The sequence below is a fragment of the Gracilinanus agilis genome, chromosome 4, assembly GCF_016433145.1.
Source record: "Gracilinanus agilis isolate LMUSP501 chromosome 4, AgileGrace, whole genome shotgun sequence".
Classification (NCBI taxonomy): Eukaryota; Metazoa; Chordata; class Mammalia; order Didelphimorphia; family Didelphidae; genus Gracilinanus; species Gracilinanus agilis.
Window position 1 is genome coordinate 434,109,933 of NC_058133.1, and position 27,268 is coordinate 434,137,200.

Below are 27,268 nucleotides of genomic sequence, written 5' to 3' on the forward strand. Positions count from 1 at the left end.
TGTATCCTATTCTTTGTATTTGTCAGATTAGGAATAATGTCACAGGGCCAGATAGAACATTTCAGGGGGCAGCATCTGGCCGGCGGGCTGTAGTTTGCCCATCACTGCTCTAGAAGATAGATTAGACTTGTTCTACTTGGCCCCAGAGAGTGGAACACAAATCAATAGGCAGAAGTTGTAAAAAAGACAAATTGAATCCACGTGAAACAGTACTGGACTTGGAAAAGAATGTCCTTTATTTAAATGTCTCTGACTTTTATTAGCTATGTCATCATGGGACAAATCACTTCTTAGTGTCCTAGGTAACTTCCAAAGACTCTAAGTTGCAAAATAGTTGCTTACATGCACTGGCAGAGTTACTTTCCTAACCAGGAACTCCCTACATCAATGAAATCAGGTCCAGATGGAGAAAAAAAGAGGAAAACTTCCTGTATTTAGAGCTATACAAATAAAATGAGCTGTCTCAGAGGGTTGTGTTTTCTCCCTAAAAGGTCTTCAAGAAAAGGTTGAATAGACACTTGTCCAGTATGTTGAAGAAAGGATTCTTTGGGTGGAATATAGTTGAAGTAGTTGCCTTCCAACATGGACCTTCTGCAATGCTGCGAATGCTATCCCGAGGCACATTTTTTAAATGATAGTACATCAAAGTGGCTTATTAATCATATACCCATATCAAAAAATACTCTGAAAGACTATACATACAGTGACAAGCCACATAAATACAATTTGTCCAGGACGCCCTTTCAATTAATCTTTACTTAATGTAGCAGCACAAATAACTTCAAAAACAATTAAAAACAGTTCAATTTCATCTCATAAATCATAGCCTAGTTTTGTGTGCACTTTGGATTATGGTTAAAGCATTTGGAGAGTATTAAAGTTCAGGTTCTTTGGAGTTACCTAATTTTTGATGAAACATCAGAATCAAACCACAGATAGAATGTGAAACAAAGAACAAAAGAACTTGGCACCTATTTTGACTATTCTTTCCTAAATGAATAATGCTCCCAAGTTGGCATTTCTGGGCAACTTCAAAGAAAATCTTGGATTTCATCATGCTACTATGATTTTTACTTATCTGTCATTTGGCAAGCATTGGGAAGCCATTGAGATAGGGTATGGCATGCAGACTGATCTGGCAGTGAGGTATATGCTCTCAATCTACTGAGCCACCTTCCTGTCCCCAAGGTTGCCTATGTTTATTGAAATTCTTTCTTCTTTATTACTTACTCAGCCCTTTGCAGAAGCCCCACTTTCTCACCTCATCACTCCACTAACACTTCTTTCTCCAAGTGATCTATTAGTGAGCTCTTGATTGACACAAGTGATGATCATCCTTCTCAACCTAGCTGTGGCATTTAGCCTTTCTCCTCCTGGACAATATTTCCTCTCTGGATTTTTGTAACATTTTGTCGATTCAGTTGTTCTAGTCATGTCTGACCCCACTTGACCCACATCTGGAATTTTCTTGGCAAAGATACTGGAGTGGTTTTCCATTTACTTCTCCAACTCATTTTACAGATGAGAAAATAAATAGGATTAAGTGGCTTCCCCAGTCACTCAACTAGCAAGTGTGTGAAGCCAGAATTGAACCCAGGTCCTCCTGACTTCAGCACTCTATCCACTGTGCCACCTGCCTGCTCCTTTTGCAACATTACTCTCTCTTGATTCTCCTCCTAATTGTCTTATTGATTCTTCTCAAACTTCTTTGCTGGTTTGCCATTCAAATAATATACCCCCAAAGGATTTATGCCAAGCATCATCCTACTCTCCTCTTTCCTATTCTTCACATTGGCTTCTTATGGATTTAATTATTATCTCTCTATATATAGCATCAGTCTCTCCCCCAAGCTTTATTCCCAAATAATCAAATAAATATTGAATATTTCAAAATTGATGCCCTGAAGCCATCTTAAACTCAGGGACATCTCAACGTCAAAAACAGAATCTCTCCACCCTCCTAATCTATCCCTCTTCCAAATATCTCTATTTCTATTACTCTTTTATTCTCCATGGTTCATAATTTTGGCCTCATCTTTGACTCCTCACTCTATCTCACTCCTACAAATCAAACCAGTTGACAAATCTTACATTTCTTGCATCTGGTTCTTTCTTTCTGCTCGAATAGTCACCATCTTAGTCCATGTCTATCATCTTTCACCTAAATTACTTAAACAGCCTCCTAATCAATCCATCTCCCTATTTCAAGTTTCTGCTATTTTCCACACTCCTCCCAAAGTGATTTTTCACTTATTATAAGCTACTTTCCTCTTGCTCTCTAAGATCCTATCAAATTGGCCTTTTCTTTGTTCCTCACACATAGTAGTCCATCTCCAATCCCCATGTCTTTGCCCTGGCTGCCCCCATTCCTGAAATGTACCCCCTCCTCGCCTCCACTACGGAGCCCTTCTCTTCCTTCAACACACAATTTAAGCGTGACCTTCTACATGGAGCATTTTCTGATCTTCCTAACTGTTAGTTTCTTCCCCAGCTACTTTGGATTTATTCTCTTTATATTAATGCTGTATATACGTATATTTGTTGTCTGCCTCAATATAAGGTAAAAATAATTTATTTATTTAAATAAATAAAATAAAAATAAAATAAAATAAAATAAGTTACATAAATTACTAGAATTATCTCATTTGATCCTCCTAACAAATCTGGAGTGTCTGAGGTTTTGAACTTGTCTCCCTGACTCTGGGTCCAGCACTCTGGTGCTTCTGTAAGTTTCTTGAGAGCAGGGATTGTTTCATTCTTTGCAAGGGTATCCCTAATGCCTGGCACATAATTGGTACTTAAGAAATGGTTGCTGATTATTGATATACAAATTAGCACCTGTTAAATTACAAAATCAACTACGAATTTTAAATATTTTAAAATTAATTTGATTGATTTATTTTAGAAACATATGTTTGAAAAATATCTACACATATGAAACTTATTTATGGTTTATAATTCCTCACTTGTGGATTTGCACTGATTCATGAAGTCCTTGCAAAAATTCTGCGCCCTGCCTGCCTCTCAGGAGGCAGCCACTGATCTTGGCAAAGCGAAGTCTAAAGAGTTTTAAGGAGAGAATTGCCAATATAACCAAATACTATAGAGATTAAAAGAAATGAAATGAAATTATTAATTGAGAAAAGAACATTATTTCCAATATAGAAGTCATTGGCAAGCTTTGAGAGAATAGTTTTATTATAGTGGTGGGAGAACAAACCAGATTTCAAGGGATTCAAGAATGAGGACAGAATACACTTTCCAGAAGTTTGACATTAGAAAAGAAAGAGATGAATCATCGTTAGAGGAAATGGCTTGACATTGTCAAAATATTTTTAACATAAGGAGAATTAAACTTGTAGACAATTCAGTGCAACAAATAGTACAAATAGTTTGTAAAAGCCATTGTGGAAAGAATTCTAAGATTGCCAAGAAGAGTAAGGTGCATTACTTACTATTATTGTATGAGGGTGAGTATTGAGTAATATTATTGCTTGGTACATGTGTATCATGCAAGATGTTGTTATAGCCAGTTAAGGTATCATTTGAGTCTGTTTGTATTATTGGGTTTGGGCAAGGAAAAGATTCTTTTGTGTTCTTGATCATTTCTGTTTGATCTTCATTTTTATGAGTCAAGAAAAACTTGTCTGTGATTAAAGGTTTCATGGCAAGACTTCTTTGTCTCTTTACTTTTTGCATCAGCAAGCTTGAATGCAGATGCAGTTTGTTTTGTATTTCTGTTTTCCTTTTCATTTCTCCCCCAACCTCCCCCCCCCCCCCCCCCGCATAAGTTTGCTCATTTGCTTGCTTTTGAAGGTCTTTAGTCTAGTTGATCTTCCTGCATGCATTTCTGTGTGTTTGGAAATTGCAAGAATTGGTACTGTTGGTACAGAATTTTCCTTGGGAGCTGTTGCAGGGATAAATTCGCTGCAGTTTGGGTTCTTTGATACTTGCCTTTGCATTAACAAGCTGGACTTCAGTTAAGCTTTGTTTCAGATACATTTTGCTCTTCCCCTCAGTAAGAAACAAAGGTTTTGTATTCGTTTTGTTTCCTTCTGTTGCCACCTCAGGTTTAGCCTATCTCTTTTGTTGAGCTTGCTTTGACTTTTGTGATGTTTCTCCATACATCCCTGTGTGTTTGTAAAATGACAAGATTGGTATGTTTGGGACAGAATCCATCCTGGATGTGGCAGGGACAAATTCTTTGCTGTTTGGATTTAGCATTGAAGTTACTATTACTTCCTGAAAACTCATTTTCAATATCATTTTCCCTTTCCTCTGGGGGGATTATTTTCTCGCAAGACTAAAGATCCCTTTTCTAATCTTTCCTTCACATCCTCATATATACAGATCTGTTTTGTTTTACCTATTTCTGTAGCAGTTTGTGTTTTAAAATGATCAGAACATCCGACTGATTTTATCTCTGTAAATTTTGTGTATTCATTGGTCAATAATTGCTTTTGTCGTGAAGTTTCTGTCATTGTGTTTTGATTTTTCATGTCTGTGGATTCTTCTATGTGTTGCAGATTTGAGGTTTGTCTTTGCTTTTTCTTGTGGTTTGCTTTGATTTATGTCTTTGATTTTGCTTTTTCCAAGTGAATCATTTCAAGAGTCTATGAACTTAGATAGGAAAAGTTCAGCTTTTTATTTAATTTAATCATATTTATTTCAATTTTTAGATTATAAGCTTCTATAGGGCAAAGACAGTCTTTTGCCTTTGCTTTTATTCCCAAATCTTAGCCCAGCACATAGTAGGCATTTACCAGATAATTTAAAGAATGACTGAAATTTTGCTTTCCTTTATAATGATAATGTACTTTATTTCATTCACATAAAATCATTCTGATTGGGAGTGCATAGGTTTTATCAGCCTGCTGCAGGGGTCCAAGACATACAAAACATGATTAAGGAACATCTTTTCTCAAGCCATGCTAGGAATGGGCAAAGGGTCAAGGAGTTGCAACCTAATGTTTGCTAATTACCCAATCTGCCTTAATATTTTACTGTAAGAATTAAATACAAATAGCTAAGAAATTGTGAACTTCCCAAAAAGTACCTTCTTGGGGCCCAGTGCTTAGTTTAAAAAGCTGCTTTCATTTCTACTTACCTTGCCTACCTAGCTGTCTTATGGGCTGATTCATTTATTTATTTCTCATTCCATTCATCCATTTATTTATTTGTTTGTTTGTTTGCTTAACTTATTCATTAATTCATTTATTATTTATTGTTTATCATAAGTTAATGGCTTAAGTTGTTGGTAGCTAGCTAGGTAGCCTAGATAGGTAAGAGGGTTCCTGGTGCTTCCAATTGCTGCAAGTTCCTTCTAAGACTTAGTCATTTAAGCATCCCATTTCTACCTATAGAGCAAACACACAGTCTCCTCTCTTCCTCTGTGAAGGAATAAGACTCAGAAAAGTCAAATGATCCAAAATCAGTAACAGAACCAAGACCACCATCTTTCTGGGGCAAACCGACCTTTGCTCTGTGTATCACACAATACGATGTCCAGTATAAATGAGACTCTGAGATTAAAGGGATCAGAGAAACAGCAGCGGGATGTTGCCTGAAAAAAGAAGGAAACATCAGTCTAGGTGGAGCTCCTCTTTAAAGTGTCCCAGAGATGCCATGACCCCAAAGCAATTCTCAGTGAGGAGGCAAAGAGTTAAAATAAAAGGCTGCATAAGAATGCTGCTTCAAGGGAATGTTTTTTCAGCATTTAGTCACAACTCATTTTCATAAACACTGGAGCATATGGTTCTTATGAACTCAAAACACTGTTTATTTTTTTTAGCAACTTTTTATGGATCTAATAAATGTCAAAATATTTGATTTCTCTTCAGAAAGAAAATTCCAGCTTTTCAGCATTTTATTCTTACAAAAAAAGTTTATCAATGAATCAGGAGGAAAAGCATGATACCTAATATTCAGGAATGCAATTAATATTAATATAGGAGACATACTGTCAATGGAAAGTTGGCTCTTAGAAAGAGTGCTATAAAAATCAATGGTAATAGCTATTCTCCAGTGACTGTGGTTTGAGGAATGTCAGGGGCAGCTAGGTAGTAGAGTAGATAGAATGAGAGAAAGGGAGTCACAAAGACCGAGCTCAAATTCTGCCTTAAAAACTAGGTAGGTGATTCTGGGTTGCCTTGCCTTAGGTTCCTCAACTATAAAATGATGGAATTGGTCTCAGTAGTCTAAAGTTACTTTCTAGCTCTAAATTTGTGAACCTGAATTCTGTTTGGCTTTGTGTGCTTTATATATCTGAAGGACGAATTGTTCTCAACATTATTGTTTAGGAATCTTCTTTAATAATAACCAGTGCTAATAGAGCACATTAAGGTTTACAAAATGAATTTTTGAGTATTGCCAGATTTATTCTCACAACAACCCTGAGAAGTAAGTGCTATTATTTTTCCTCATTTTACAGATTTAGAAATTGAGGAAGACAGAGGTTAAGTGATTTTGCCCATGGCCACATAACTTGTAAAGCATCTAAGGCAGAATTTGAAGTCAGATTTTTCTGATTTCAGATCTGATTTTCCTTCCCATGAGGTCATCCTCACTAACAGATCTGTACTTGTAATTCAAATTTCTATATACAGATTGAATAAATTTCTCTTGGAGGGAGAGAGACTCTGGATCTTATAATTTTGGAAAACGTATGTTGAAAATTGTTACTACATGTAATTGGGAAAATAAAATATCTTTAAAAAAGAATAAACTCCTTGCACCTATAGTATCTAAGGATAAAATATGACAGAATAAAATGGAAACTATCTCAAGTATTATAGTAAAATAAGCATCTAACTGCTATGAATTTGGTAATTTCAGATATTTGTTACCGATGGGGATGATGTTTTAAAAAAACAAAAAAAAGTGCTGATTACTAGTGACTAACCAGGACATTCAGTTAGCTGGAATTTATTCTGTCCTCTCAACTTTTAATACAAAGAGAAAAATGGTAAAAAAACAGGCCTTCAGTAATTTATTTTAAAGTAAAATGGAATCTTGAAGAGTATGTTTTCAGAGAGGCAATGTGGTATAGTCGATAGAGAACTAGCCTTAAAGACTTGGGTTCTAGTGTTGCTTTTGACAAAGACTGGCTATGGGACTTCAGGCACTTAAACTCTAGACAACTTTCTAAAACCATCAGTTGTACATGTTCGGGCAAAAGAAGTTTCCTTATCTGGACTTTCTCAATACTAATGATATAAAAAGTACAATCCCTATCCTTATTCCTAATAAAAAACAAAGTTGGCAGAATAATTAAGTTAAAAATAATTAAGCTCCTACTCCATATTAGATACTTTTCCAAGTATTGGAAGGACAAAAAGCATTTTTATATGTTCCCTTTTCTCAAGATGGAACTCTGCTGACTATGCTGTTTTTTTCCAATTCAGAAAAGTGGGCTAATTCATTTTAGAAAGCTTTCCAAAGATAATTACTGAGACAAAAAGAATTTTTCATTAACCAGATTCATTTAAGCTGAATGACCCATTCTCCAATGTTTTAGTTAATCACTGTTGTATTGCAAAAGAATGAAAAGAAAAACCAGACCTAGTGCCTTTTCCTCCTTCCCATTCACTGAAACGATGTGGAAGGGACTTAATTTGTAGTTCATATGTGTATCCCAGGCTATGGAGCTTCTCTTCCAACCCCAGCTTTTACTTACAAGCTGAGCAACTATTTTATCCCCCCATGGCTTTAGCTTAACTTTGAGGGATTGGGACATGTTCTTTTGATACCAAAGATCACTAGCTTCCCACTTGTATGCTTCCCCTGCAATGATTATCAACTGATATAAATTAATCACCTAGATTTAATTAGTTTTTAGAAAAGGATATTTACTAAGATGGTATTATAAAAATAGTTAGCCTAAACATTCAAAGTCTGTTCTCTCATCAGAACATTCAAAGTCCAAGGGAAGTGAGTTTGAGTTTATAAAGAACATTTCATAGTAAATAGGAGTAACAGTTCCTAATTGCTGTAAGTTTTTTTTCCCTTTAAAGAATATTCATGAAATAATCATTTGGTATGTTGCAGTTTTCTGCCATGTTCCTTACAGAGTCTTGAAGCTGCCTTTTCTCAGTGTATCTAATTTGGTTTCAGATGTAGATACTGTGCTAACTACTGCTATGCCAAGGATGCTACCAGGATAGCAATATGTCTAAATCCTCTGGTTCTCTGATTTGGAGGAATGAGAGTGGCTTATCTTTTTCCCCATCAGCCAATCATAACACACTTTAAAAAAGATATTTTATTTCCCCAAATACATGTAATAATTTTCAACATACATTTTCTGAAATTATAAGATCTAAATTGTCTCCCTCACTTCCTCTCTTTCTTCTCCCCTCTCAGAGATAGTAAGCAAATTGATCCGATTATACATATTATCATGCAAAACATACTTTCATATTAATAATTGTCTATTACACTTATGTTATTTCACTTATTTGATGGCTTTCACTCTTAAATTGATTAGGTTTTTTAAAAAATGCCTTGTCAAAATGCCTTTGATTTACTCAGTAGAAATGTCTAAGGTCTCTTCATATCTAATTCACCTCTGATTGGCTAAATCAAATAAATTTAGTCAGGTCTTATTGCCATTAATGAAGTAGGGGTATGGAATACTAAGGGATGTGCTAAAGAGAGCTCAAATTTATTTGTGAAAGCTGATTATTAAATTGTCTATGTGAATATTTATTCCTCAGATTTTAAAAAATCTTTATTATGAGAAGTCCCAACAAAATAGTAGAAATTGAAAGCATCAATTTTTAAACATTTAAAACAAAAATAGGGCTTGATGTGGCAAGTTTGGTAATGTGGTCATTTAATAATCTGCAAACATTAGTGCATTTCCCCCCCAGAAGGATGGTTGTTACCAATTGTTAAACTTACCTATTAAACATTTCCACTGGGGATGATCCTCTTATATCACATTCTGAATGTATTCATTGCCATCATACACTGATTAGGTTCTTACTTCTACCAAGTGGAGCAGAAAGAAATGTGTAAAAAGTATGGGATAAGGAAGCAGTTAGCTGGCTCATTGGATTGAGAGAGACAGGACGTCCTGGGTTTCAATCTGGCCTCAGATACTTCCTCGCTGTTTAGGTAACTCAATTAACCCTTACTGCTCTTCTGCCTTAGAATCAATACATAGACAGAAGGTAAGGATTAAAAAAAAAAAAGAATATAACATTTGTACTTATGTCATGGTCAGGGCTGGCTTTCCTTGAGAAAAAGCAGGTCAAGGGACTCCATTAACACCTCTTTACTCTCTAGGTTATCATTTCTAGTCCTAAGCTTTCCACTAACTGGCTCTGTAAACTCAGGCAAGCAATCTAATTTCTCAGGGTTTCAGTTTTCTTATTTGGAAAAAATGAAGAGATTGGATTGCCTGAACCCTAAAGTCCCTTCCAGCTTGAACATTCTCTGATTCTCTAATTCCATGATTTTCCATTGATAGTGCTGGGAACTTCGCAGATACACCCCAGCAACCTACTCTGTTTGAATTCAGTTTTCTACTTCAGGAGTGAACTCATGTTGTTCTGGATGCATAAGATACATGACTTGGGTCAAAACTGAGAGCGAGACTAAATCAGGCTCTGGGGAAAGGTCAGCCAAGAGAGCAGGAGACAACATGAAAGCAACTCTCCTCAGGGACTTTGCTACCTTTAGATGTCAAATTCCTCAGTGTGGATAATGATTTTCATGCCTTGTCCCTGTAACTTTATACATAAACAACCCCCATGCTCATTCCTGATTGTAATCTATAGGGTCTTTAGTTGTGAAATAACCCCAAAGGGTATTGGGCTTTTTCTTGACATTCAAATGAGAAAATGACTTGGAAAGGTTAGTTTTATTATTCAAAGCTTCTCCTTGCCATAAATTATTTTCAGAGGGATTATTCCATTCTTCAGACGGATATTTTAAAAGAGCAAAGCATATCATTAGAAACCAGCTATTCTTTTCTCATGATTTAAAAAATGAAATGACTTTAATTGATAGAAATATGAAGTTGGCACATAGGATCATAGATTTAGAACTGGAAGAGATTTAAGAGGACGGTTAGTCAACCTTTATTTTTCTGATTAGGAAATTGAGGAACAGAGAGTTTATTTGGCCAAGGTCGTACAGGTTAGTGAACATCAACAATAGAATTTGAAAGCAGTTCCTGTGAACCCTGAGTCAGTGCTCTAAACCAAATATTATGGTAGCCACAAAAAGTGAGCATTAATAAAGAGCTTTCTCTGTATGACGCACTGCCTGAGGAGTAACATTTATATATGGCACTATCCCTGTCTTCATACAACTCACAGTATGATAGAGGGAATAGGACACAAACATAGCTAAATGTATAATACGTAGTCATAATAAATTCATCACAGAGTTATAAATCAAAGTGCTTTGCGAGATCCAAGTGGGAAATCATTAATAACAAAGGGGAGCTGGTCAACTCAAATATTAAGAGCCTAGTGGGTACTAGGCACTGAAGATTAAAAGAAAAAAATGAATCGTGATGAGCTTATATACTACTGGAGAGATATAACATGTACATAAACAGGCATAATGTGATAAATTTAGGAAAGATAAAATGCTAAGAACGGGGAGAAATCAGGAATAGTTTCATAGAAGAAGTAGCATATGACTTAAGTCATAGATAAGGATTACAAGAGGCAGGTACCTTCTCTCCTCTTCATCTGACATTACTCAGATGTTTTCTGCTACTATTTCCTCCTTCACCTCTGTCTAAACATGATAAAGCAGCCCTTCTCCTTACTAAGGCAAACACTTCTATATATGTATTTAGTCCCATCCCATCGGGTCTTCTCTAGCAGATTGCCCCTTCTATCAACCCCATTCTGTTATCCTCAGTCCCTTCCTGTCTACTGGCTTCTTCTCTGCTGCCTATTAGTATGTCCAGGTCTACAAACCATTATTTGATCTGACAACCCCTTGCTAGTTATCTTTTATCTTTTCTCCCTTTCAAGGTTAAACTCCTTGAGAAAATCATCTATAATTAGTGCCTCCACTCCTTTTCTCTTACTCTTTTCTAAACTCTTTACAGTCTGACTTCTGACTTTATTATTCAAATGAAACCCTTTTCTCCACAGTTACCAATGGTGACTTATTTTGCCAAACCCAATGGCCTTTTTTCAATCATTCCTGTCCTCTCTAAAGCCTTTGACACTGCCAATCATCCTCTTCTTTTAAATAGTCTCTTCCAAAGTTTTTTTGTGACATTGCTCTTTTCTGGTTCTCTCTACCCATCTGACCTCTCAGTTTTCATTGATAGAGCTTTATCCAGGTGATGCCCATTAAATATGGGTGTTCCCCAAGATGTTATACTGGGCTCTTTTCATCCCCTGTATTATTTTCCTCAGTGATCTCATTAGCTCCAGTGGTTTCAGTTATTATCTCTAATCGGATAATTTCCAGATCTACTTATCTAACATGTAACTTCTCTCTTGATTTCCAGCCTTACTTCATTAACTGCCTATTGGTCATCTCAAAATGGATGTCCTATAGGCATCTTAAACGCATCAAGTTTAAAGCAGAGGTCATTATCTTTTCCCTCAAACTCTCCACTCTTCTGATTTTCTCTATTATTCTTGAAAACACCAGCAATGTCCCACACTTACTACCCAGAGTCATCCTCAAATTCTCACTCATTCTTACCCAACATATCCAATCTATCCTCTAAACTTAGCTATATTGGGAGAGGCAAAAGCCAGGTGCAAAAGCACAAGTAGTAAAAGTTAGGACAAAGTAGGACTTGAAAATTAAAAAATTCAAGAATATAGTAGAATCTAGTCTTGGCAAAAAATACCAAATTAGGAAATAAGGCTGTAGAGACAAGTAAATACAAGAAGACACTAAACTATATAAAGAATCATTATGAGTCAAGAGATGTTCAAGGAGTAAACCCAAAAGAATAGAGTAACTCAATAATGACTGCAAGCAGACTGTCACAGAAAAAAAGGACTTGGCATTAAGAGAAAAAAGTACCTGGAAGAGAGGAAAGAAGAGCTAAAAAACAAACTTATATATTAATGCAAGAACTGTAGGAAAGAATTAAAAAGGGACTATCTTGGGCTGGGAAATTAAAACCTCACCCAAGTAGAAGACTCCTTATAAACTTGAAAGGACCAGAAAGAGCTCCATGACTCTGTAAGAAAATAATACATATAATATAATTGCATGTTGTTCTCATTGGAGCAAGATTACATTTAGATGAGCTTTTGAATGCATTTTTATTATACCCTTGTTGTTTAATGTCATTGATGTACATCAAGAGACATATTTTCATTTGATTCCCTCCTTGATTTGGAAGCTACCTTTAGTTTTTTTTAGAGAATTTTTATCCATTATTATTAGATAATCAATAATTCTTCTTCACTTGATCCTCATAAGAATTGAACTAAAGGCTCTCTACCTTCTTGGTTGCCCTCCTCTGGATGCCCTCTAATTTATTAATGTCGTTCCTAAAATATGGCGCCAAGAACAGAAGACAAGAATCCAGATGTAACCCAACCAATGCCAGTTTCTCACTTCTAATTCATAGACACGATACCACTTCTAAAAGAGCCCTAAATCAGATTCACTTGGCTATCATATCACTATTGACTCTAATTTAACATGAATCCATAAAGCTCTCAGATCTTTTCAGACAAATTAATGTCTGAAACTTCCTCCTCCCCTATAATGAACTAGATTTTAATTGAAGGTTCTTGTGGGACATTTAGGGGAGGCATCTAGGAAGTAGGTGATGTGAGTCTGAAGCTAAGAAGAGAAGTGAGGACTGAGGATAAAAATGGGAAAGTTACCAACATAACAGTAGTTGTTGAAGTTATACTGGTGAATATGATTAAAAAAAGAGAGAATGCAGAGAGAGAAGGCACACAAGGAGAGGACTCAGGGTCTGAGCCCCATTAAGGACTTGTGTCTGGAGAATAGTATTTTAAAGTTCTAGGTCTTGGAGTTGGTAAAATTGGTAAAAAAAAAAAGTTGGTAAAAAAAATCTAGTTTGACCTATGTTACTGTATGGCTGTAGGAAGGTCAAGAAAACTCTTTGGTATTGAGGAGATAATTATTATTGTCGTAGCTGACATTTACATTGTACTTCCTGTGTATTATCTCATTTGATACTCAACATGATGCTGTGAGATATCTGCTATCAATTCTTCTATTTTATGGCTGAGGAAATTGAAGCTCAGGGACATTAAGTGATTTGTCTGACGTAGATATTGGAAGTAGAATTTGAACCCAGGTCTCACATGACTTCCCAAATCCAGGTGTCTTATCCATTGAAATCACGTTGCTTCTCAGATGATGGAATTGTGTGGTTATGTTGTCAGAGTTGTCAGCAGGAATATAGGTATTTCAAGGATTATAGTTTCTAGGTTGAAATGGAGAGGAAGATTGTGCACAAGGCACAGACATCATTGGAAAAAAAACTGAACTAGAGGTTGGCAACAATACTAACAGGGATGATCTGAGGGTGATAGTCACAGCTTGTACGTTCAGAAAAGGAAAGGATATGGAGATCTGTAGTCTCACTTTATTTTCTTTCTTCCTCACTCATGTTTGGTTTTCTGGTATATTATTCTATATATACTGACTGTTCAGTAAATACATATTAATTAGCTATTAATCAACCCATGCCAGTTTAGTTTGGGAGCTTTTGCTGTATGTGCTTATTGGGGGATTCTTTGTTTTATGGATGGTAAAGAGGTTGTTTGTTTGCTTTTACCATGGTGGCTGCCTGCCTTTGGCATGACTCCCTCGTTACTGGTACAGACTAGTCTGTGTGTTGCTGGAGATTAATGGAATGCAGAGAAGTCTTTCCAGCCCTTTCTTCATTTTGCACCACTGATCCCAGAATATTAAAGTTGGCTGGCTCTCTGAGATCCATTTAATTCTCCCTTCTCATTTTATTGATGAGGGAAATGAGGCTAGAGAAAATGTCAACCTGCCTAGTAGGACAGCTTCACCTAAGGACTTCCTAATATTCAGATGCAATCCCACTGGGAGTGTAGGAAATGGTGTATTACAACAAAAGTCTTGGGAGAAGTTTAGTGCCAAAGTAAAAACTCGGATTTCAGGAAACTCTATGAAATCCTGAAATCAAAGCAACATTTGACTAATGAGAGCATCCACTGGTGTTGACAGTATAGGGTTTTTCACAGGTTGTTCCTTAGTGTTAATTTTATTGTTTAGCAACATTCTGTGCCTCTGATTGTGCAATGAATGGTGTTCACTGGATGAAGTCTCCGAGCTGACCTTATTTTTAAGAACCACAGTTAGCTGTGAGGTACCTGAAGTGTGAATTAAAGATCTACTTATCTGACTTAGGGGAAAAAACAACTTTTAATACATCTGATGACAAAAGAACAAATGCTTATATTGAACTGATGTTTGGGATAGAATGTTTACATTTTTAAGTAAAAAGAATTGTAATTGTTGTTGTAACAGGCAACACAGTATCTGGTATATTTTTTGTAAACCCATTTTGGGGTTTTTTGGGCAAAGATACTGGAAAAGTTTGCCATTTCCTTCTCCAACTCATTTTACAGATGATAAAACTGAGGCAAACAGGCTTAAATGATTTGCTCAGGGTCACACAGCTAGTGTCTGAGGTCAGATTTGAACTCAAGAAAATGAGTGAGTCTTCTTGATTCCAAGCCCAATGTTCTGTTCACCATACCATCTAGCTGTCTAGTACATAGTAGGCCCTTTAAATCTACTTGTTGCCGTAACTTATTTTGAATCAGCAGGCAAGCAGGCAATTTTTTTTAAAGCTTTGCAAGAGGTGTCTTTCTCCCTCCATTCTATTATGTATTTTGGTCTAAGGGGACAGGAAGAAATAGTCACACCCTCATTCTTTGTTCCTTGGCCTCTGTTAACTTGACAAAGCCACAAACTTCATTTCTTTTTAACTTTGAAAGAACACTGACTTTTAATACTGTTGAATAGTTCAAATGGCACTGGTCAGAGGAAAAAAATTCCAGTAATTTTTCCCACTCAGTCTTAAATTTGTGTTGCTAAAGTAGATCTTTATTTTTTCTTCCATTAATATGTAATTCTTTTTCCTATCAGAGTTTATAGTCCTCTGGAGTCTCAGACGATAGTATTTGGAGATGTGCGTCCCCTGCTTACATCTCTTTTAGATGGGTAAGTTAAGAAAAATAATTTGGATCTCAGTACTCAGATTCGCACTTAATTTTTTAAAGGAATTTTAGGGATATCTGCTTATACTATATAAATAAGAAAATACAATTATAGTTTTATCATGCAATAATATGAGCATACACAGAAAAAAGGTTGCCCAGATTAATATCATTTCTCAAAATTATATTATTATTTTATAACCCCCCCATAAAGATGTGAAGCCCTATCTGTAATGCCATCAAACCTATCATCTTTTAGAACAACATTCTTCTAAAGGAACTACCCCCCCTATAATATTATTTCACCTGACATCATTTCAAAGAACCAATGAACACAATGGATTACATAGGCTATACCTATATTAACAGAGTCTTTGTTTTTAAAGAAAAACTTGTAGATGAAATCTGAAACATTTCTCACACATGGAGCATAGATGAATATGCTGACCAAAGGGTTTTTGTAACTGGGTTAGATAGTGAATATTGCAGTAGGTTATTTAGGATTTAGGTTCAGAATTATACTGTTTACCACAATAAGAAGGATCATAATGGCCATTTCTGTGATGCTATTTGCTCTTCTCTCCTGTATTTATTTATTTTATATTTCAGGACTTAAAAAACCAACAAATATATATATATATATATATATATATGTATATATATATGTACATACACACATATATAAATAATAAGATCAATCTGTTAATAACATTTACTTCAAAAGGGACTGTTTTCCTCTGGGGATCAGTCTCCCATTCATCACAGACAGCTCCTGTTCACTTCAAAGGGAGCATTTCACTGCTATGTGGTAGGGAAATCTGGCCTGATTCTGATCTCATACAGCCCAGTGGGTTATGAGTCAGTCATGAAGGAAAGAAAATTCATTGAGCAATAATTTATAACTTAATAGACACACAAGAGTCATAGACATTCCACTTCAGTTTTGTATGACTGTATAAATTCAATTTTGCAGATTCTATTGAATTTTTTTATATTTAGAATTATCAAATGAAAATTTATGTGCAACCAGAAGCAATAGACTAGAGCCTTTTATTAAACACTCTATATGTATCAACAGTACACAAGACATTTGAAGAACATATATTGTAACCTTTCATAAGATATAGGCGAAAATATTTTTTAGACTATACTTGTGATTTCATTGGTATTCTCAGGGTGGAGCATTTCCCAGTGAGGAAACTCCCTCTACCAATTCTGAGAGAATAGTTGTTTTGTGACTTACAGTCTTAGAGAGTTGTCTGGGGCACTAAGAGAGAGTGATTTGTCCAGGGTCACACAATAAGTATGGGTTAGAGACAAGACTTAAATTCAGGTCTTTTTGACGTATGGCTTTCTATCCATTTTGCCATATTGTCCCTCAGAGCATATAAATATAAAACAAAACATAATTACATATAACAATACAGAACAACATAACATATCAAAACCCAACATAGCATAATAATATAACATAACAAAATATAATAATAACATGACATGGCATACCATAATATAATATAAAAATAATATAATATAATTAATGTAACCTAACATAACATTATAACATAACAACATAATATACCATAATATGACATGACTAATAGAATAAAGTAATATAATATAATGCAATATAATATAATACAATATAACATAATGCAATATAATATAATACAATATAATATGAAACTAGACTTGTGATTTCACTGATATATGGAAATCTCAAGTAAGGAAACTCTCCAGCAATGTTGATAGAAAAGTTGTTCTTATAGTCTTATGAGAACTTATATGTCTTATAAAGCAACTTATAGTCTTAACGTTAAATTTGCCTAGAGGACAGAGAAGTTAAGTGATTTTCTCAGTCACTCAGTCAGACTTTGTCTCAGGTGGGACTTGAACCCAGGTCTTCTTGGCTTCAAAACTATTTCTTTATCTATTTCACTATACTGCCTCTAGAACATGACATGACATAATGTGATTTGACATGACATGACTCAACACAGCATAACCCAACATGGTATATCATACCACAAACATGCAGAATCAATAAGGATGGCCAGCACAAAGTAATCTTTTCATTATGTCTTGAGCTTCTGTTTGGCCTTTTCTTCCTAAATACTGGGATTTCCACATTCATTTAAGAAATATTCTTCTATTGAAAACCATCATCAGCCATCACTTAAGCAGAAGCAGATTCTCGAAAAGAGAAAGAAAGGCTTGTGTGTTGAAGCCATCTGTCTCAGAGTTGCTTTTTCATTACAAATATGAAACAGATGACATTATTTTGACCTCCCAGTTCTCCCCACGGGGCTTTCTTTTTATTATGAACTCCAAAGTAGTCTGAAACATCCCTATAAGAAATAACATTTTGAGTGCTGATGATCTCCTGTGGATACTATTCCAAAAGCCAAAAGAATGCAGATGGATAGGCATAGGGAAGGGAGGACAAGGATGTGTTTTTTTTATTGCTCACATATATGGTTTTCCTCCCCATTTTCCATGGATAGCTACATCTTTAAACTTGTCCTTTGGGAAAGGGGGAAAAGGGTAACACAGGAATTGTCATTGATTTTTCCTTCTTAATGATTTCTTTTCACTGGAGGTGAGAGTTTATCCTGGAGATTAATGCTGCATGGAATTGCTAATGGATTTTGGAACACTCTGCTCATGTGAGTCAGAGGTTTCAATTATTCCAAATTGTGCTTTCACTGTTTCAGTCTGTGTCATTCATCTCAGAACAAACAAACAAGCAAACCTCAGAATGACAGTTTTTCATTCTTATAATATAAGTGTGCTAGGTTAAACAGAAAAATTTGAGCCACAGTCCTGTGATATTTTAGATATTCATATAGGCTATGGATCAAGTAAATCTTAACATTGGTCTCTAAACTTTTTTCAAATTACAAACCCATTTATGAATTTTAAATTTCTAGAAGGATCATCAGTACAAAGAATCATTTTTTTACATCCTTAACTTCTCCCAAATATTAAGGATTTCATAATTTTTCTCCCTATTGATGGTACCTATACTCTATGCTATATCAAGGGAAATCAGGATAACAGAACTAGAAGGAACTTAAAGAGTTCTCCTTCTCATGCATGTGGTCCTTTGAGGCAAGATTTCTTCAAATCCTTTCGGTTCAATGATATTTCATTTCTTGGAATCTCAGTTTCTGACTCCATGAAATGGCAGGAATGAAGTCATATGGTTTCCATGGTATCTTTTAGTTTTAAAAGTCCTTGATTCTAATGAAGCTTATTACTGAAATAGTAATCTCATCAGTTCTTTAAACATAAGAGCTCATGTGAACCTCAGAACAATTCCATTTCATATGGAGTCCATGTATTATTATACCTGTTTCACAGATTAGGAAACTAAGGCTCAGGACAACATACTCACAAGTCACATAGTTAGTAAATTGTAGAACTGGAAAAGAAAGGCACTGTTTAAAACTGTTGGTAAATATCAGTTGCTGTGTACATAGAAACCATGTATTATTTATTGTTAGAAAAATGTAAATGCTCTAACAAGGATTAGAAATTGTGGTCTTGGTCAATCCTGGAACTTGCTGGACTGCCAGTATATGATTTCTAAGAATATTTTTTAATCAAAATAAAATTTGTAGACATTCTCAGAGTAGGATGCATATATGTACTAGGTAGCCAAATTTCTTTAAAAAAAAAACCACATTTATTCATTTATTTAATTTAGAATATTTTTCCATGGTTACATGATTCATATTCTTTCCTTCCCCTCTTCCCATAGCCAACAAGCAATTCTACTGGGTTTTACATTGATCAAGACCTATTTCCATATTATTAATATTTACAGTAGAGTAATCATTTAGATCAGGGGTCGGCAACCTTTTTGGCCGTGAGAGCCACAAATAATCCATTGGGGGCAGCTGGATAGCTCAGTGGATTGAGAGCTGTACAGTGCTCACAGTGCGCTCCTGTAACAGTGCCTGAAAAAAAATTGACTTTATGGCTCCTGCAGAAAGAGCCATATCTGGCCCTCAAAAGAGCCAGATATGGCTTGAGAGCCTTACATTGCCAACCCCTGATTTAGAGCCTACATCCCCAATCATGTTCCCATTGAACCATGTGATCAAGGAAATGTTTTTCTTCTGTGTTTCTACTCCCACAAGTTCTTTCTCTGGATGTGGGTGGCATTCTTTCTCTTAAGTCCCTCAGAAATATTTTGGATCATTGCATAACTGCTAGTGGAGAAGTCCATTACAATCGATGCTGCCACAGTGTATCCATCTCTGTGTACAAAGTTCTCCTGGTTCTGTTCCTTTCACTCTGCATCAATTCCTGGAGGTTGTTCCAATTAACATGGAATTCCTCCAGTTCATTATTCCTTTTAGCACAATAGTATTCCATCACCAACAGATACCACAATTTGTTCAGCCATTCCACAATCGAAGGACATTCTCTCATTTTCTAATTTTTTGCCACCACAAAGAGCACAGCTATAAATATTTCTGTACACGTATTTTTCCTTATTATCTCTTTGGGGTATAAACCCAGCAGTGGTATGGCTGGATCAAAGGGTAGTCAGATTTCTTAAGAACAAACTCTGACATTCAATAGTGATACGGTCAATTTTTTTCCAAAGAACAACACTTTGGTTTGCTTATTTTAGACACAGTGGGCTGTAGTACAGTCTTGATCACTACAAGTCCAGTGGATTTGGTTTTTGGTTCTTGGATTTCTGGCCTTGGGTAAGCCATTGCACTTCTTCATCTAATTGCTTCATCTGAAATATAGCCCAGTCCCAATTAGTGTGATAATGAATCATCTAAAGAGGTTGCTATGAATCAATAAATATATTCAAGTAACCTCAAAACACCAAGCAAGGGAAGAAGAACCAATAAAATATATGTAGCATACATGTAAGAGAGTAAGAGATTTCTCAAATGATTTTCTAGCAAAACTGTAAAACATGTCATAAGATCTTAGATTTAGAGTTGTGAGAGACCTTGGAGGTTTTTATTTTTTAAAACCCTTACCTTCCATCTAAGAATCAACACTAAGTATCAATTCCAAGGCAGAAGAGTGATAAGGGCTAGGCAGTTTGCATTAAGTGATGTGCCCAGGTTTGCACAGCTAGGAATTATCTGAGGCCACATTTGAACCCAGGTCTTCCCAACTCTAGACCTGGCTCTCTGTTTACTGAGCCACCTCGCTGCCCTGACCTTAGAGGTTTTAAAGACCTACCTTCTCATTTTATTTTATTTTATTTTTGATTTATAAAAAAGGACACTTTGTTACACCTTTTATCTGGTAGGATGTCAGTGCTCTTTAAAATCCTACTATTCAAGTACAAATGTTTATGTTTACAAAGTATTTACAATTTCAACCTTGTTCCTGTATGTTTTAAAACACAACAGCTATCCGGTTACAGCGTTGTTTGTTTTTAAGCCAGCATTTTTATATATTAAAAGAAAAACCATTCCCCCTTGAGGCACAACATCTGAACAGTACTTGGATGCAGGCGATGTGCTTCCCCACCAAACGTTTTACAACACTGTCTGACCTGAATGAAAACAAATGTCTCTTAGAGAATAACTGGGTAACTGGGTTCAATGGTGGCCAAAGTAAAATCTCACGACAATTTTGCTGCTGTGTTTCTGAATACACCCTTGAATCATTATATCACAATAAGAGAGGCCTGATTTGCATGGTAATACAGAATTTTTCTAACAGTAACAATCTGAAACTTCCTAGACAACTTTGCTGAACCAAACTTCATTATCTTCTTAAAAACAGCTTGACCTTTCACACCTGACACTAAGGAAACTGGATGAGTCAGAACATTGGGAATGGAGTGTTAGTACTCCAATGACTCTATGGAATACTACTTAGGGCAAGAGTAACCTTTGATGTATACTCTCAGTACAAAGTCCAATAAGCTTGTCAGTTCAATCTGATGTTATTAAAATTACTGAAGTTTAACTAATCTCTCCGTGCCAAGAATATGGAAACTAGATTTCTTTTTTTTTTACCAGCAGTGACAGGGACAAGAATTACATACAGCAATTATAAAAACAACAGTATTTTAACCTTTAAAAGTTTTTCTGTAATTGGTTCTAAGTTGTCTACCCAGACTGCAAAAGGATAAGGGGAGGGCTTTTATTTAAACAGTTAATTACTTTTTGAAAATTCTTGAGCATTTCTAAAATAAATGCATTCAAAATCTATCATCATTTAAAAGGTTTAATCTGAAGATCTAAAGAAAAACTATTTCAGGGTGGGCAAATGGAAATAACCTTGGAGAATTCTTCTGCTAATTTTTAATTCTGCATGTTTAGATCCTCTTTTTTTTGGTAATACTATTGCTAATTTCCTACCCAAATTAACCAAGAGGAAGAAAAAACTCCAACAACTCTGTAATAAATAAGCAAAGTCAAACGAAATGAATCCATGCAGTGTCAACTTGAATTAAAGTGAACTACCAAAGTAGCAATAATATAGATCTTAAATGGAGACAAGGGGATGGTAATCTGGGGTATCTCTTAACACTGGGGTGAGAGAGTGCCCGTGAAGGGCAAGAGAGACAGGGTTTTAATATATCTCAACAGGAAGGTGGTCTCATAGAAAGCTCAGCATCCCCAAGCTGTTATAGAAATTATTTTGTATAAAAACCAAAAATCCATAGAGAAGGCTCAAGAGGCTTGGGAGGAGTAGCAATAAGGAGCTTTAGATGCTAGCCAGAGGCTGGCAAGGCTGGGAGGTGGCAACATCTCTTCAGAACAAAGGGTTCTAGGTGCAGTGTCCTCTTTTAACTGATTTCATAGTCCTCAGGCATTTTGTAGCTCTGGAATTAGAGGAAGATCAGTTTATAGTCAGCTGCATTCAACAACAGTGACTATGTCTAGAAATGCATGTTTTTGTAGCTTGTGTCAATCTTCTCTTTGTCTGGAGGTGGATAGCATACATCATCATCATCCTCACAGGTCCTCTTATCCAAAGACAACAAATAGTTGTTGACAGTAATCTTACATAATTGGTTATGTTTTATTTCTCCATACTTTCCACTATGAGGCTAATAGGTGATTGAGAGATTTCTACATTGTTAGTCCATCAAGATATTTTGAAATGACTGTGGTTCTTATTTCCAACTCCACCCTCACCCCTCCACACACACATAGCATTTAGGGTCTTCCCAAATAGTACTTAAAGTCTCTGAGCACAGGGACTGGTTTTGTTTTTGATCTTTGATTCTCAGCACCTAGGATAGTGCCTACAACAGGGTAGGTACTTAATGAATGTTTGCTGATTGACTGGAATGAGGCAGTTCTGTCTTCTAGCAACTTCTGTAATTTACAGTCCTAGCATTTTATTTCAAGGACAGAAAAACTAAGTGATTTACTCAGGGACGACACAGGTCTTCCTGGCTTTAAGGCCAACTCTCTTATCTGCTATACTGTGCCGCCTCTGTAACATGCCACGCCATAGTGTGATATGACATGGCATAGCATAGCTTAAAACAACATGACATTAGGTTGTCTGACATATATTAGCTAGGTCTGTAAATTGGAAAAAGTTTCAAGATCAATGCTAAGGCTTACTTGGTCCTTGGCCAAAATGAAAATCTAAAATATCATCAGTCTTCAGCTCAAATTTTTCTGTCGAAGCTGTCAGATTCATTACAGCAATGAAAAGTTCAAAATGCTATTATTCTGGGGAAGGTGGTTTGTTGGCCTACTCGTTTTGAGATGAAGGGACACTAAAAGTATTATCTGGATTCATTGAAACATTTGATACACATGGGGAGAGTGTTTCAAAAACCATTACTAATTCCATGTAGCATTGGCTTTCATGATAACTCTTATCTCTAATAAAACTAATCATTGAGGGCTGCTAGTCGGCTCAGTGGATTAAGGTCCTGGGTTCAAATCTAGCCTCAGATACTTACTAGCTTTGTGACCCTGGGCAAGTCACTTAACCCATTGCCTAGCCCTTACCACTCTTCTGCCTTGGAACCAATACCCAATATTGATTCTAAGACAGAAGGTAAGGGTTTTTGAAAATGAACTAATCATTAAGGGGGAGGGGGAAGCAATAGCAATTTATCTGTTGCCCTTGTTTTCCCTTTCCCAAAACACAAGTCTAAAAATGCAGATATTTATGGAGGAAGATAAAAGCAAACCAAAAAACCCAACAATGCTTTTGTTTTGTAGATATAATGTTTGTATTATGACTTATGGACAGACAGGGAGTGGAAAGAGCTATACCATGCTGGGACCACATTCAGAAAGTGATGCTATTTCACCATCAGAAGCTGACCATGAAATGGGAATCATTCCCAGAGCAGCTGGAGAACTTTTCAGGTATTACTGATAGAAATAGTTTTGAAAAAGAATCAGGAACAAGAATTCATAGGACCCAAAAGGAAAGTGAAGGGTGGGCAGTTTACTACTTTCCTAAAATGATGAATAACCCTTTTTTTTTCATTAAATGATATTCCTACAGCACATTTTCATTTGAAAGCTACAGGGATACATTTCTGGAAGTCTTTGCCTCCATATTTCCCAGATTGTCATTTGTGTCTTTTTTTCAATGCACTGAAATCTAGCCACGTGTCATGCAGGAGGGCTCATCCTTTTTGTTAATTACCCCCCCCCTTTCATTTATTTATTTTGGTTTTTGGATTTTTATTTAATTAATTTAGAGCATTTTTCCATGGTTATAGGATTCATGTTCTATCCTTCTGCTCCTTCCCCCAACCCTCTCATAGCCGATGCACAATTCCATTGGGTTTTACATGTGTCATTGATCAAGACCAATTTCCATATTATTGATATTTGTGCTAGGGTGCTCCTTTTGAGTCAATATCCCTAATTATATCCCCATCCACCCATGTGATCAGGCAGTTGTTTTTCTTCTTTGTTTCTACTCCCATAGTTCTTCCTCTGAATGTGGATAGCATTCTTTCTCATAAGTCCCTCAGAACTGTCCTGGATCATTGCATTGCTGCTAGTAGAGAAGTCCATCACATTGGATTTTACCACAGTGTATCCATCTCTGTGTATAATGTTCTCCTGGTTCTGCTCCTTTTGCTCTGCTTCAATTCCTAGAGATTGTTCCCATTCACATGGAATTCAGGAGGGCTCATCCTTAATCAGTTTTCCTGATTTAGGGCAGGCTAACAGGTCTGAGTATTTCTATTTAACCTCTACCCTCTTGCAACCAATAGGAGGGCAATGGTTGGGGAACAAAGTGTCTTTTTCTTTGCCTTCCTCTCCTAAGTAGGAAACTTAATACGTTCTTTTCTTTCTAGGAGATGCAGCCAATTTCACATATCAGAAGGAAATTCTTATTTTTTTGAGAAATTTATTTGACTAAAATCAAGAATCTGAGCTCCTGCATACATACTTTGTCCTCAGTATTAAGAAGTTACTGACAGAACCAACGAGCTTACAACCTTGGACATTCCATTTCTTTGACTTCACCCATGTATACACACTATCTTTGTTTCCCTACCACTCAGATATACTATTGGCATTATACTAATTATATATATTTATATCCTCTCTTGTGTATGTTCCTAAATTGACTTCATGGCTGTGTGCTATATGTTTCTAACTAGATTATAAACTCCATGAAAACAAAAGCTTTGTCTTCCATTTCTTTTGTGTTTCCTTGTGGAGCATCTCATATTAAATCAAACTCTATGCTCCATCAGAATATTTCTAAAAAACAAAACAAACAAAACACATACTCTTGCTCTGTTGCTCCAAGGAGCTAAATGGTGGGAACCAAAAATTCCCTATTGTCATTAGGTAGACGATGACCTGGTAGATAATCCATGTAAGTAAAGCTTTTGCAGTTTGAACAAGGAGGCAGATGATGAAGTGTCTCTGGGTATCATCTTTATTTGTTGCATTTTGTCCTGTGAACTCTAGCCAAATAACATTGCTGACTGAAAATACGCCAGAGACTTAACAGTATATATGTCCTCATTACATTTGTCAAGGAGATCCTGGACACGAGCATGAAAGGGTTAGGAGAACATTAGATCAGATCCTCTGGAGAAGAAGAGGGTCATAGAGGAAATTTCATCTCTCTCTTGCCATTGCCAGATACCCTTCTGCATTCTTTTGTAGGAAATTCTCAATGATTGAACTTAGGGAGAGAATCAGTTCCCATAGATAATATAAAAGGGGCTCTTCTCCCTGCTGCTGCAGGAGATTTTTAGACTTAGAAAGCAGAGAGATCAAATAGCATTGTGCCTGGAAGTTGTGGTGAATTATTATCTTCTTCTGCATTCTTTGATGTCTGTTCTCCTCTTATCTTGCAGCTCTGTGGTTCTCTCAAAAGGCAAGACAGTATTCTCTTGATTGAGAGAGGAGCCAGGTCTAAATAGCAGGTCATGTAAAAAAGGTTCAAGATAAGTCTAGAAAAATGATGGGTTTAGAGTGTGTGTGTGTGTGGGGGGGGGTGTTAGCAGAACCTTAGACTCTAGGAACAGACATAGCACTTTGTCTGAACCTCTGCTTTCCCTTGAACACATTACTCTTTGTATTGTATTTATATATCTCATGTCTTATCTCCCCATTAGATTAGAAACTTATTGAGTTCATGGCATCTTGGTGTGCCAAGTGCCTAGTTGTAAGACAGGATATCTACTACAGCCAATTTCCATATGCCAACTAATGCAACAGAAAAATCATTTATTCACTTCTCAATGTAGACAATCACACTAGATTGATTACTTTATTTATTAATGTACAAACAATACAAACATCAGTCTTTCTAAGAACAAACCACCAACTGCTTCTTAGAGGTGCCACTATTCACTCCAACATTCCCTCTCTACCTATCCAAATGTCTCTGTCCCCAACCTGGTCATCTGACAAGTCTCCATCAATCAGTATTGCCCCTAAAAGAACATGGTTTCCTTCAGTCTCAAATGCAGGAGTCTGACCTTGTTATAGCCCATCAGCAGACCAATGGTTAGGGTCTCCTTTGAGTTTTCTATAGTGGTTCTAGCTATAGGTGTTCCTAATTTGCTTACCACATAATTTGATTGATAGTTTATTACATAAGCTATTGATAAAATTGTTTCATTGGTGATTTGTCCTATCAGAGGGTCCATAATCTGCTTATCAGTTAAAAAAACACCTCTTATCTTCTACCTTAGAATCAATATTAAGTATTGGTCCCAAGGCAGAGGAGCATTAAGAGCTAGGCAATTGGGGTTAAATGACTTGCTCAGGGTAACATAGCTAAGAAGCATCTGGGGCCATATTTGAGGATAGTTCTCTATCCACTGAAACACTTAACCCCTTATCAGCTGTTTATAACATGCATGTTGTTTATTAGATCACAGCTCACTAGTGCTTCCCTTATTGATATATTAATTATAGGAAAATAACTAATTCAAAACAACTCATCTCACAATGAAGGCTTAAAACAAAAACCAGTTTTGTGATGTTGACAAATGTATTCCTATTCTCTTATTGAGGTACTAAAATTTATTCTCACTAGGCAGACATAGTGCCTTTGTGATTAATTGGTGATTAATAAATGTTTCTTAAATGAAATGAAATGAAAACTAAACACTAATTAAAGCTGATTAGTATTAATTAGAACAGATTTCAGTCTGGGTTCTGTAACACTTGGATGCCATTTGTAAGAGATAATAGAAAATTCTCAAAAATCTCTCACAGAAAAAGTAACTCTGCAACCCCTTTCAGTTCCCTGTTCTAGGTAATTTCCCCCTTCTCCCACCCATTAAAATGTAACTTCCTTGAAGACAGGCTCTGTCTTTCTGCTTACAATTGTATTCCAAGTGTTTAGTACAGTGCTTTGTAAGTAAGTACTTGTAAGCAATACTAAGAACATAGTAAATGCTTAATAAAATAAAAAAATGACTTAAATTTACTTCTTACTTTCATAATAAACATATTCCATTTGTTAGATATTGAGAAAACCATATTAACAAAATCAGCCGACTATGGTTATTTCCCAGAAAGAACACCAAAGAAATTTGACAATTACCAGTACAGAGAAATATGTTAATTGGTTCAGCTTTGTTATTCTTCAACCCGTTTTTCTGGTGCCATTTGCAGTCAATCATGGTA

General features: G+C 36.0%; 1 protein-coding gene across 1 annotated transcript in view; it reads left to right on the forward strand.

The window, feature by feature from the left end:
- KIF25 (kinesin family member 25) overlaps nucleotides 1–27,268 on the forward strand; it is a 105,395-nt gene that overhangs the window by 60,656 nt on the left and 17,471 nt on the right. The window contains exons 2-3 of the mRNA XM_044675482.1: nucleotides 15,106–15,180; nucleotides 23,363–23,512. Coding sequence (XP_044531417.1) covers nucleotides 15,106–15,180; nucleotides 23,363–23,512 — 225 coding nt within the window. The remainder of the gene's footprint in view (nucleotides 1–15,105; nucleotides 15,181–23,362; nucleotides 23,513–27,268) is intronic.